This window comes from Stegodyphus dumicola, chromosome 7, assembly GCF_044657685.1.
Source record: "Stegodyphus dumicola isolate Sdum_Otavi_A_Nest chromosome 7, ASM4465768v1".
NCBI classification, from domain to species: Eukaryota; Metazoa; Arthropoda; class Arachnida; order Araneae; family Eresidae; genus Stegodyphus; species Stegodyphus dumicola.
The window spans coordinates 192,214,336-192,228,669 of record NC_140774.1 but is presented as its reverse complement, the minus strand read 5'-3'; the positions used below and the strand labels follow the sequence as shown (position 1 = coordinate 192,228,669).

At 32.0% G+C, this 14,334-nt stretch overlaps 2 protein-coding genes across 3 annotated transcripts in view; one reads left to right on the top strand and one right to left on the bottom strand.

Annotated features, from left to right (window-relative positions):
• The window catches only part of LOC146996600 (uncharacterized), a 110,350-nt gene extending 103,882 nt beyond the window's left edge, over positions 1-6,468 (top strand). Inside the window, exon 4 of the mRNA XM_085821189.1 lies at positions 6,307-6,468. Coding sequence (XP_085677315.1) covers positions 6,307-6,399 — 93 coding nt within the window. The 3' untranslated portion in view covers positions 6,400-6,468. The remainder of the gene's footprint in view (positions 1-6,306) is intronic.
• LOC146996599 (uncharacterized protein CG3556-like) overlaps positions 1-14,334 on the bottom strand; it is a 133,515-nt gene that overhangs the window by 2,741 nt on the left and 116,440 nt on the right. The window contains exon 10 of one of the 2 annotated variants that reach the window (XR_015042297.1): positions 6,229-6,384. The exons of the other annotated variant lie outside the window; for it this stretch is intronic. The gene's annotated coding sequence lies outside the window, so the exon portion shown is untranslated. The remainder of the gene's footprint in view (positions 1-6,228; positions 6,385-14,334) is intronic. 2 annotated transcript variants of the gene reach the window in all.

The following is a 14,334-nucleotide window of genomic DNA, read 5'->3' as shown; positions in this document are numbered from 1 at the left end:
TGGCGAAAATAAGAGTCAATTAGGCAATCATGTAATCAGAGCTTTAAGGTGGCATGTCAAGGTGGCGTACACTAACATAATAGCAACAATCTCAATTTTTAAGTCATGAAAATCAACTGAGTCCTGATTGAAGAACATAAAACTGCTTAGTGAGAGATTTGAGAGAATAATCCAATTCTTGAGAATTCATGGTATGAGTATCACGTGACCTGTACTAGCCAATACCGTTGTATCCACAGTGGTAGGCATGGTGAGTTCAATTATTTACACTTTGTACAAATAACACTAAAAGTCTTTGCCTGTCGGGGCACTAAGTCCATATTCTTAGTAAACACAAATTCACAAACATGAAATAAATCTTCGTTAAATACTTGGATAAATACTAGGATTAAATGCTCGTTTAAATACTTCAATAAAATGAGATAAGTTGGATAAAACTATATACATATTTACAGCTACCACTTTACATTGTGGTGAATTGACCTAAGTCGTTTCACGACGCTTTTCACAGTGGGATCATAGTTCGTAAGTTCTCTCAAAGTATTGACTGGCGAATTCTCCATTTTCTCAAAAAAGTTGTGAGCATCCATTAGGATCTGATCCGGTATTGGTTTAATTTTTAAATCTTCATAAATGATCGTATTTCTAACATACCAAGGCGCATTAACCATCGATCTTAGTATTTTATTTTGCAGGAGGTTAACTTTCTTTCGTTCAGTCTTTAACGCCGTGGCCCAGGCCGGGGCTGCATAAAGCAAAATTGGTCTAATAAGTGCTAAATACAGAGTACGTTTAATTTTTAAGCTAAGTTTAGATTTCCGTCCTATGAGATTATAGAGAGACATGTAAGCTCTACTTGCTTTGGTAACTTGGTTAATTACATGGTCTTTAACGCTAAGTCGTTCATCAAGAATCACTCCGAGATATTTAGCGGACGAAGAGACTGGGATGATATCATTTCCAATTTTTATGTGATTATTTGTTCTCTCATTTTTCCTGTAACGACGAAAGTGAACAATATTGCCTTTTGAGGTATTAATTTTTACCTTCCAGAGCTGACACCAGGTGGCGAACAACGTTCACGTAGAGTTGGAGGTTGTTTAGAGCTAACTGCGGGCTTCTTGATTGCGACAAAATCACTGTGTCATCTGCATATTTTAGTGTTTTAGACCCCAATGGATTAGGTAAGTCATTTATAAAAATATTAAAAAGCTTTGGTGCGATAACTGAGCCTTGCGGAACCCCACTTTGTATTACTTTCTTACATCAGTAATCTTGTGAAATGCCTATAATGCCAGTGATATGATGTTACTACATATGTTTAACTGTGCTTTTATCTCATAAAAGAGATATGCCAATCCCGAAATGTTTCTTTAATTCCGATTTATTCATAGAATTATTTTAAAATACAACCACATTTGCTTTATATTCATAGTTTAATATATAAAAATATATAAGCAGAGCTAAAATGTGTTTTGTTCGATACTACTAGTTTAATATAGGAGTATGTAATAAGAGTTTAATATTACCTATTAGTAATTAATAATGTAAAATACAGTCCAGCTTAACTATAATGGGGGAGAAATACTATATTGAAACGTAAATTTGGAAAACCAAATATCTTTTTCTTTTCGCAAACCAAAATTTCCTAGTCGTTTTAGAAACGAACAAATTATGCTTTTTCTCCTTGAGCTAAACAAGTGATATCAGTATTTTATTCCCTCCAAAATTAGGCATTCTCTTCAACGACTAGCTTAAATTATAAGCATTCGTTGACTGAGATATGTTATCAATACGAATAAGTTATCCGACATCCTGACGGAAACACCAGGCGACTTTGTTGACTAAATTTTTCATCATTACTCTAGCCAATGTCTAAGTCTGTTTCAGTAGTAACATTCAGTAGTTGTTTTAAACAGCTGTATAAATATACAGCTATAAATTACTAATTTAGTAACTTCTTGGTGACAAATGAAAATACTCACTGGCATCATATGAAAATTACTCTCTGTTTAGAATGCTAGTCTTAAGCACGGAAATATCAGGCAACATTGTTGTCAGAATTTTTCATCCTTACTCTAAACAATGTCTAATGTTATTGTTTGTTTCTGAGCATTCATTAGTTGTTTTATCCACCCATATAAATATAGGATGTGTAAATTGCTAATTTAATGTATCATCTGATGTCAAGTCAAAATTACTCACTCTTTAGAATGCCAGTCTTACGCGCCGAAACATCAGGCGACTTTGTTGACTGAATTTTTCAATATTACTCTAATTAGTGTTTCTGAGCATTCGTTGGCTGTTTTACCCAACTATATAAATACATCTTGTATGAATTACTTATTTACTTAGTATCTGGTATTTTTGACGTCAGCAAACACAAAACTATTAAAACAATTGATATAACTATTAAAATCAAATTTCGAAGCAATTACAGAGGTAGAAAGTAACGCGCTTTTGCGAAATTTTCGAATGGGTCGCCTGAATTGTTTTAAACTGCGTAAATTCAGGTAAAGAACTTTTTCAACAATCATCTAAAATACCAAATCCTATAATTACGAAACAAATTAAATTTTGGAAAGTTCAAGATACCCTAGGGCGTGTTCACATATTTTTGTAACGGTTTTGCAAAGGTTTATATATAAACAAATCTTAGAATTTTATTTTCTAATATGTTCTGCCTCATAGCCCTTTTGTTGAACTATCATATTACATCTTCATTTCCAAGATAAATGTTCTTTTCTTTAAACATCAAGGTTGATTTTATCCAATTCCTCCTTCACAATCTTCTAGAGTCGATCCAACGTTTTGGGATGTTGTTTTCATTATCTCTAAATCAATTTTATAATTTTGTTCACAGGATTTTGCAATAGCTCTTTGGGGGGGGGCTGGATTTTTCTTCAAAACAGGAAATGCGATTCCGTATTTAATAAGAGCTGTACGTACCTTTGTTGGGTATGAAATTTCTGCCTTTTCTAAGTCAGATGTACATACTTGAAGTTTTTTTTTTTCTTTCGTATTAGTTATGAAACTTAATTTATGATTAGAAATATTAAAACTATGCTTTTGATATTAATTGAATAAGATAAAAAAAGAATTTCTCTTCGGACAGCGGAAATATTAGCCTTCGATCCATTGTTTATTTTTCAGCATAATTTTAAAGAAAAGAATGAATATAGTTTAAAATGAATATTTAAATTCATGAAGAAAATCAAAATCGTTACAAAAGTGTGTAAACACCCTCGTGTTCTGGAACATTATGTAAAAATGAGATCGTTAACTGTATAAAGAGTTATTGTATTCCCTCGTGAATGGTATTGAGGTGTAACTGGTTAGTACCTCCCGCTAATGAGTTGGAGATTCATAATTTCGGCGAAATTCTGGTTTTGTTTCCAAACACAATTCACACCACATAATGAAGGGATTTTTCCTAATACCGCAAATTCCTTCCAACTAGATGTTGAAAAATTCTAAACTCTTCATGTCAGAGAGACATACAATATACAACCATGCACGAAGTTAGAGAATATATCGCTAAATTAAATCCTAAGAAAGCGCCTCGATTGGACTCTACTTCTAACCGCATGATTAAATACCTACCCACCAGCTATCTATTTTTCTTAGTAATGCTCATAAATTATATGTTGCTGCATTGCTATTTTCCTCAAAGCTGGAAGAGAGCACTTATTGTACCTATTTCGAAACCTGGCCAGTGCCATTCAAATCCTCAAAATTATAGACCTATTAGCCTCCTATCTTTGTTATCAATGATTTACAAATTTGTGCTACTTAAACGCCTGAATGATTTTCTCCGGAGCGAAAAAAAGTCCTTATTGACGAGCAATTTGGTTTCCGAACAAAACACTGCACAACGCACCAGCTTCTGAGGACAGTGGAGTTCATTCACGAAGGCTTTCGTAGCAAAATGCTTATTGGCGCCATTTTTCTTGACATAGCCAAAGCATTTGATAGGACTTGGCATACGGGTATTATTATCAAGCTCATGCGACTTGGTATTCCGGCTCAACTTATTCACATAATTAACCCGTATCTCGCTAATCTATCTTTCTCAGTACAAGTTAATTCTATCATTTCGGCTCCCCGTCCAATCTTAAGTGGCGTAGCTCAAGGTAGTCTACTTGGACCGACTATATTCAACATTTTTATCAACGACATTCCAAAATCACCCAGTGTTATTCTAGTACTCTATGCAAATGACACGGCCATCCTAACAAAACACAAACATTTGAATGTTCTGGTTCACAATATTCAGAATTATTTCCATAGCCTTGAGCACCGGCTCATAACCTGGAAAATCAAAATTTACGTCGCTAAATGTGCTGCCATGATATTCACACACTAACGAATCCCGTACCCTACCATTATTATAAAGTTCTTCGATGACTATATCCCCTGGTCAAATTCATATAAGTATCTAGGAGTGATACTTGATTCCAAATTAATCTGGCGTCTTCATATTGATTATACACTCCGTCAGAAGCGAAGACCGTAAGAATTCAATTTTACTCCCTTCTAGGCCGAAAGAGCCCTCTGTCAATAAAAAAAAAAAAAAAAGCTCTACTCTATACTTCCATCATTCGACCAATATTTTTGTATGCTTGCACCATCTGGGGAACAGCTGCAAAAACACACATCAAAAAAACTTCAAAGTTTCCAAAGTAAGACCCTGCGTTTAGTCCTTAAATGCAGCCTATTATGTCCGTACTGATGTGATTCATTCGAATCGTAACATTAAACCCATATACGTTGTTATTAAAAAACTTAGTCAAAATTTATTCCTAAAATTTGAACAGACTGATAACCGTGCACTTCAACAGTTACCGGCCTACGATCCTGCTATTTGCAGCTTGCAGAAAAGACCTCGCTCCATCATGAGACGCGAATACGGCATCTATCCTCCAGCTAAAAGGCGTAGACACGCCCCTCTGTTCTCATTTCCAGCGCCCGGCCGCATATAAGCAAAATGTACACTGCTAGGACAACAGCTTAAGTTTGGCCAATGACAATCCAGATAAGGGTCACCATTAACTCTGCCCACATGAGTGATGTCACATTTTTGACGTTTGTTTACATTCTGTTATTCGGCGTTACGAAGTGCGTTGTTTGAATGAAAAACATTTTTACTTTGCAACGTAAATTTGTTCTAGTGACACTATTTTTAAAATTTTCTTTAAAGTATTATTTCCTTAATGTTCCAGAAAGAATATAAATTTATGTCTCAAACATTAAAAAAATTCTCACTATATGCGTGAGTGTGTATACACACGCATGCTCACATACATATATTTTCAATATATAATTAATCATATGTGAATTATATCTATCAATATGTGTGTGTTTTATGCATATAAATATGAGTGAGTGTGTGTGCATGCGTGTATTCATTTTTCAAAATGTCAGATTTCCTAGCAAATAGTCTACAAAGCTTTTTTCTCTTAATTTTTCCCATCTTCACATTCAGTTTTTTTTAAATAATTAAGATTAATGTATTCATATTTAATATTTCTGCACAACTTGATTTATCAATAAAAAATGCATTTATTTAATTTTCGATAAAGTGAGATGTTAATTCTAGTAGTATATGATTTTTAATAGTAGAATAATTTCTCTAAAGAAGCTTTTGTTTGTTTTTATTTTTTAATTCCTTTATAAGAAAATTACTTAATAATATTAGAAATAATTAATCTGTTACTCCTTACACATGTCTGATATATGTTAACAGAAAATTTTCATTCAATAGCTTTATAAATTTATTTTAAGCAGTATTTTAATTTAATAAGAACTACTGTTGATAAGTGAATTTCCATTGCTTTCTTTATACATTTAGTTTAAAATTCAGTTTTCAGTGCATGTAATTATTTTCCTTCATGGCCCTCGAGCACAACAGCGCGAGCAGTAAAGTCGCTGAAAATTGGTAGTTCGGTCCGAGGTTTGAATCCCGTGAGTGGGCTGGCAGCATGGGCGTTTTCGTGGTTTTCCCCATGTGTAACATGTATACGAGCCAGTTTCCCTTAGAAAGTCCTCCACGAAGACATCCCTCCCCTTTGGCAGTTAGCCTTCGAGGCTTTCTCGTAATTAAATAACCTAACCTTCATGCCTCTCCCCACATAGCCCAACAGCGGCTGAGTGGTAAAGTGACTGGAACGCTGATAGTTTGATCTGAGTTTGATTTCAATTGGACAGGCTGGCTACATGAGCACTTACCTGGTTTTCCTATGCGTAACATGGATATGAGAGTTTTCCCTTAGAAAATCCTCCACAAAGACATCCCTTCCACATAGACCTTGTATGCTTTCCATAATCAAACAAACTAAACCAACCCTCCAAGAAAAACAGCTCCTCAAAAGAAATTCTTCATATCTGTCAAGCAAATGACATTCGTTAATGTAATAAACTGTAATCATACATACTAAATCAAACTTGGAAGTTGTTATTAATTATGCTTACAAAGTACTTAATACCAGATTTTGTTGATTAATTTGCATTTTTAGAAATAGTTGAATAAATTTCTAACTTTTAATAAATACAGTGAACCCTCTCTACGATGACCACCAGCAGTTCTACATGATTTTAATTTTGTGTAAATCTTGTCATTTTAAAAAGAAGATGTTCAGTACCAGAATTTGTATATTGAGGAGAAGTAGTGTTTCAGAAGTGATCACAAAGAAAAAGTTTATTGTGTTAAAATGATAATCTGTTCCTAACTTTTTTCAGGGTTTGATTTGGTTTATGTGATTTATAGCAATTTATAGCTTGAGGGCTATCTGCCTAAGCAGAGGGATGCCTTCATGAATGACTTTCTAAGGGAAACTGGCTCGTATACACGTTACACATGGGGAAAACCATGAAAACACCCATGCAGCCAGCCCGTTCGCGGGATTCGAACCTCAGACCGAACTACCAGTGTTCAGCGACTTAACCGCTTGACACTGGTGGGCCCCTTTTTTTGTAGGGAAGGAAGTGTAGGACATAACATATCTAAATAGTCCATGTTAAGATTTAATCTAGGAAATGAATAATGTTGAAGCTGAAATTAAAATTATATAAATTTGAATATCATGTAGTGTTAATTTCAAATTTCGTTTCCTGTGATGTGATTTTTTTTAATGTAAAGATCAGGCTCTGGTTTATTGATATATATATATAAACTTTAAATATAGTATGATGTCTTATATTTGAGTATAATACTGAAAAAGGTTCGACATATGAGAAAATAAATATATGTTTTCTTCACATGTTATGGAATATTCATCCTTGACTTAAGGGAACATGAAGTTACACAGTTTTAAATTAAAGTTTACAGAAAAATGTATGATAGTCACAAGTTTGACAAAAGATCCTTTGCTCAAATGATAAAAGGCTTTGGGGAACATAGATGCTAATTAGAAATGTGTGCTAAATATGAGGCAATTGGCATCCACAAAATTGCAGTGTATTAATTTTAATACTGTTTTAGGTTCTTACATTATCTCTTTGACCGGCCAAGTAGCATGATTTAGTGCCCTTGATTTAGTGATTTTTTTGCCCTCGGTTTGGTTTGGTTTATTTAATTATGCAAAGCACTCGAGTGCTATCTGCTTAACAGGAGGGATGCTTGTATGGAAGACTTTCAAAAGGAAACTGGCTCTTAAACACATTACACTTGAGGAAAACCATGAAAGCACCCATGCATTCGGCAAAATTGGAACCCTGGGCTAAATATCTAGTATTCAGTGACTTTACCACTCAGGTACTGGTGGTCTGGCCTCGGTTCTATTAAATTAAAATTCATCTATATTTATAAACGGCCTATCAAAAAAATGCACACACTTTAATAATAAAAGAAAATTCGGTTAATCTTCGGATTATGGTAACTTGGTGAAAATTTGGCGACCAACTCTGCTACAGCAACCTGCTAGTTTTTTTTTTTCCAACAATCTGCTAGCCAAATTACGCTTATGCTAGAACTTTTATGGAACAAAAGTGCTTAATCATGACGAAGATTAGGTGCGAAATTGGGAAAAAGTGCAGAATCGCTTGCCGCGTTTTTAAGAATTGCACAAACACGGTATCCATGTACACGTCGACCTATTTTCACTTAAAAAAACATCCCAGAATTACACAAAAATGGCATTGACTTTATCCATGTACACTGCTTAAGTCCTAGCTAGTAACATTTATCACCTTACCCAAATGTCGCCAAACTACCTGTTACCATATTCCAAAGATTAGCCAAAAATTCTTGTGCTTTAGTATTGAACTTAATTATAATTAAATCATACATATCAGAGGCTATGCTAGGTTTAATAAAAATATTTATGAATATGTACCTGTACAGTTACTTAGATTGCTCAGTCACAGCGATAGCCATTAACAGCTAGAGTTATAACACAATACTGAGCAGCTATTTGAACAATGTTTAGTCGATGTGTCTGAGGCGACTGCTGCACATTCTGCCATAATTTTTTGATGAAGGACCTCTAGCCTAACCGATTTCTTGTACTCCACAACATCCCTCAGAGTTCTCCAAATCTATTTTGATTCACTGTCATGTATTACATATATGCGAGAGTACGAACATGTTAAGGAAATATCATACTACATACTAGAAAGATAATTCAACTTAGAAACCAATATATAGATATCATCTATTAAAGTTTCTATGTATTTTTCTGACAGATCCTGTATGTGAAGTTGTACATTTCATTAGTTTCACCTATTAATTAACTTAGGTATTTATTGTATGGAATATCTATGAAACTGAACTGATAAATTTTCATATCTGTTCATTTGTTTGCTTTTCATATATTTTTTAATAGTTTTATTTTTTATGTTGCTTTACATGACGTCAATTTAAACATAAGAAAGCAGAGAAGAAAAGAAATTCACACTGAAATTAAATTTAAAATTAGTCTGAAGATTACTGATGTAAAATGAATAGTGTCTAATTTATCAAAATTACATAAGAGGGCAAATAAATAATTAGCATATTCATATATTTATTATAAGCAAAAATTTTATATTCTTAACAGTAAAAATGCACATATTACAATGCAATTAATTTATTACTTGCAACCACCCGAGTAGAACTCCTCAAATTTTTAAAATGTGTCAAACTCTAGCAACCATGATCATAACAATCCTTTAATAGAACAATGTTGCCATTTTTGTATACATTCTTTGTGCTGTATTTCAAGTTTCAACATTTTTTATGAACAAATTGTGATATTTTTTGCCTTAATTTTAAAATATGCTCTTTGGAATTTATCAACAATGGAAAAAACTACAGTGGAAACTCTACAGGAATACAAAATTTCTAAAAGAAAGAAAAAGGAAATGCATTTGGTAGATAGCCGATGCTGCTGAAGTTTGTGTAATGCCGAGTCTCAGAAATTATTTAATTTTTTTTCCAAGCAAAAACAAACCTCTTGGGGAAAAGAATAGGGCAAACCAATTACAGAAAGATTTGGAGATGAACGTGCTTTATTTCCTAATTTAATAATTAAAATTTATATTTCAAATTCTAAAGTAAGTTTTCTTTTCATAATTTGATAATCTTAGCCAACTTATGATAGATATCAATAATTTGGGTATCTATTTAAGAAAAGTTGTGAAAACCATCAACTTGCACCCAATGAATAATTTTTACATTTTCATGTGTTAAATCCAAATTGAGCTGGTGGTTGTGTTAATCTGTAAGTATCATTAATTTTACAGGCAATACACTGTATTCTTTTATATACTGTAATATTTAGTTCGTGCTGAAATTATGTAGTGGCAATAATTTTACTTAAGAGAGAAATTTTTCAATATTACAAGTTTACATTTTGGTTAATTTTTTTATGTGATAAAAAGCAGCATGTTAAAAGTTGGAGTTCTTAAATTTTGTAATAGTACTAAGTATTATATTTTAAACTACTCGATGACTAATCCAGAAATAAATAATTTAATTCTGTATACTCGAAGAAAATCATTTCTGACTGGCATAAAAATCAGAATTTTGAAACAGTAGTAGAAAAATCATTAAAAATACTTAGTTTTAAAACTCGAATGCAATAAAAACAGGTTAGCATGAAATGTCTGAATAAAAGATAACTTGTTATCATTATGTATATGTTACCGTGAAAGACCGAAATTGGAGAATGTCAACATTCACCAAATGCGTTGGTGAAAGATCGAATATTGCACTACATTCTTGTACTTTGATCCTCACCGGTGTATGTTGACAATCACAGATATGCTCTGGTGTAGGTCAAAAAGAGAGGAGTATATGTACATGCTGTCATTGCAAAAGGAAGTGTTCCATAAATAAATGCAGTTGTAAAAGCAAGGACCTCTTATGCAATTCAAAGGGTAATAATAGTTTATGTTTTTGCAATAAATAAGATTGGAATCACATAATTCATAAAGTTTTTAACTTCTATTATTTTCCTTTCTCATTTTGAATGTACTGTGTGTTTTAAGTTCTTATTTTAAGTCTCAAGTGCGTTTTTTCGAGACTGAATTACGGAAGAAAATATAATATTCTTATATGTTCAACATTCACCATTGGCACATGGTGAATGTCGACATTTACCGGTGTAAGTCAGAAATAAGAGTATTTGCAAAATATTTCGGACATACACCAAGCGACTATGTGAATGTTGGCATTCACCGGTGAATGTCGACATTCTCCAGATTTCGGTGTTTCACCGTAACATATATACAGTGATTCTTATGTAAAATAAATGTTACACGATTTCTTAGACCCGCTGCTTTTCAAACTTTATCTATTAATCTGAGAATTTGATTATTTTAGTGTAGTAAATTAATAAGTTTTAATAAATGTGTTATAGACGTCAATATGTTTGTTTTTTGTAACATATACTTTGAACATTTTAATTAAATAATTTTTCATCAATAATGTGTGCATATATTTTACTTATGATGAAGAGAAATTAACATTTAAAAAAGGAATTATAGACTGAAAGTATTTTGTAAAAGAAGATATTGGAAAAGGAAATTATTGCAATTCATAGAACTTGTAAATGAATAAATGTAATAATTAGTATCATATTGTTCTTATTTATTAAGAATGGATATTAAATTATTGATAATAGAATGGATTTATAAATGTGAAGTACTTATGCAAACAATAATACTAATTCATAACATTCTGATCTTGATTTCAGTACTTAATGTAAAGCATTATTGACAGCTCAGTGGAACTCATATTAAATAGTTACAGTGCAATCTTAAGTCCAATGTATTTATTACAAGATAATGAAATTATAGTCTGGATTTTAATTCAAAACTCTTTTCACAATCTTTAAAAGCCCAATTTTAACCGGTACTTTTCTGTTAACGGGACAGGATTCAGACATGTAATGTATGTATCCATGAGTGGTTTGGGTTTCATTTTAGTTTAGTATGGCAAAGTACACTAGGTCTATCTGCCTGTGGGAAGGGATGCCTTTGTGGAGGACTTTATAAAGGAAACTGGCTGGTATACACTTTACAAATGGAGAAAACCACGAAAACGCGCATGAAGCCAAAGAATTTGCCTGGATTCGAATTCAGAGTTCAAAGATTTTACCACTCGGCCACTGGTGCGCCTATGCACGTGTGTATAAGTGTGTGTGCATACACACACGTAACATGAATACATCCATCCATCCATACAAAATCTGGTTCCGAAAATAAAATAGTACCTTTTAACCATATATCTTACAGTTTTAATTAATTTTATGTACTGTCATCAATAATACATCTTATTAGATACATCAATGCATCTTATTATCATTAATTTCTTACTAACAATTCAATTTCAATTGCCATGAGTTAATGCATGACTCGTACATATATAATATATAAGTTGTTTCAATATCAAGATCACAATATAAGTTACATAGCATATTTACAATAATTATTTATTACTCATACATGTAATGTATAAAATCAGGCAATAAATTGTAAAAAAATACTTTTAATGAAATTGGAAATAAATGAAAATATAATAATCTGCATGTCATTACAATTTTTAAATGCACAAACTTCACAGTTAAAAATACATACTAATGTAAGAAAATCAATATTAAATGCTTTTTCTCAAAAGAAAAAAAATTTTTTGCCTGTTCAAGACATATTTTATCAAGTCTAACCATCAGTGGAAACCCAGGTAATCAGTCTTTAATATGACAAAATGTAAAATTTGAATAAGTTTTTTTGGTACTTTTCCGTTTTGCCGGCGCAAGCGATAAAGTCGCCAATAATGGTACAACCGATGCCAAACGGAATATTCTCGCTGGTAACCTTTTAAGCCTCATTTTCAAAACAAGTCGCAGCTTTTTCTTATCAGATTGATTGTTTCTTTCAATACTGGCATATAATTACATAGAATTTTTATCAGATAGTTCAGTTTTATGTCTAAGGCCATTTTCGGTAATTAAGTCAATCAGGATGCAATCACAGCGCTTAACCCGAAGCCGAAAATATAGAAAAGGTAAAGTCAAGTGTTAAATTCATCAATTCTAACGAGAATGCATTAGCAAAATAAAGCACTGCAGTTTTAATAATTTCTGAGTAAGCTATTCGTACGAATTGAAATATTTCTTGCATTTAAACTTGTGTTCCAAATTAAGATTTAACTTGAAATTAATGTAGATAATTACTGAGAGCATTAGATTTTTGTAGAGTAGTTTACGTGAGATGAGATCGCTTGTGTCACGTGATATAAACCGGCGAATCAGGATGTTGAACCATGAAAGCATAGTAAATTCTTAAATTAATGTCTTTTTACAAATTTATTGTCTTTATTTATTGGCTTTTTATAAAATTTTAAGCGATATTAAAATGTTTATGCCTTCGAAAAAGGAATTCTTAGAACTAACATTTTTTTAATATTTTTTTATGTGTATACTGTATGTTGTCGCCAATAAAGTCTGCTTGGCGAGATTTGCGCCGGCGAAACGGAAAAGTACTGTTTTTTTTTTTTAATCCATTCAGTTTTGGCTTATGTAAGTTTCACTGTATTTAACTAGATGTAAAGAACTGTAAACACACATTCACACAATTCACTTGAAGGTATGTTTCCAGGAAATAAAAGTATACTTATTGGAATCAATTCGACATTACACCTTAGAACACGTAATGATACCTCATTGTTAGGCATTTTCGATACTCTTGAAATAGCATAACATATCTTTCTAAATTCAGTTCTTGTTAAATTATGTTCAGCATTATTTAGCATTTGCAGTTTTATAACTAAATTAGATTTCAGTAGGTCTATTACATTAAGCACTTACAGTTATTCACTATTATTTTCTTAACATTTCAACAAAACAATGAACTTCCTTTCTAAGAATGCATACTGAACAATGAAAATTCCAAATATATGCTTTATCAGAACTATAATGTCAGTTAATAGTGATTTTTTTAAATTGAATTTGATTAATTCAAGCAATTCACTTGAAGGTATGTTTCCTGGAAATAAAAGTATACTTATTCAATTCAGCACTACACCTTAGAACAGGTAATGATACCTCATTGTTAGGCATTTTCGATAGTCTTGAAATATCATTACTGGTAGTATATCTTACTAAATTTTGTTCAGCATCATTTAGCATTTGCAGTTTTATAGCTAAATTAGATTTCAGTAGGTCTATTACACTAAGCACTTACAGTTATCCAGTATTATTTTCTTTACATTTCAGAAAAACAATGAACTTCCTTTCTACGATTCCAAATATGATATATGCTTTACCAGAACCATAATTTGTCAGTTAATAGTGATTTAATCTTCATAGATAAGCATATCCAACAGTCTTGAAATATCAGAGCTGGTAGCATATCTTAAATATATTCAGTTCTTATTAAATAACATGTTCATCGTTTAACTTCAGTAGTTTCACAGCTAAATTACATTCCAATATGTTCATTAGAGTGGACACACTTTTTCATCTTTTATACTCTTTACATTCTAAAATGAAATGAAGTTTATTTCTAAGAAAGCATATTGAATCCTGTAAAGCATATTGTTTTCTTAATCAAAGCACAATTAATGTTGTAAATATTCAGATAGATATATGTGAAATGTATTTTAAGGATTTCTTGACACACACTATGTCAATTCATTGCAATAGTTACTGGTGGCATTTTGATTCAAAATATTTACTGCACAAAATAATTACTGACACAAAATAGCACTTGGATTCACTAACTGAACATTAACTTCACTTGGTTTAATTCCCGCAGGTACATTTTATATAGTAGATGATTTAAGTCATTATCACTTAAAAGTTTCTGATTATCAATATGCAGAATAATTTGTAAACCACACTTTACATGCATCTT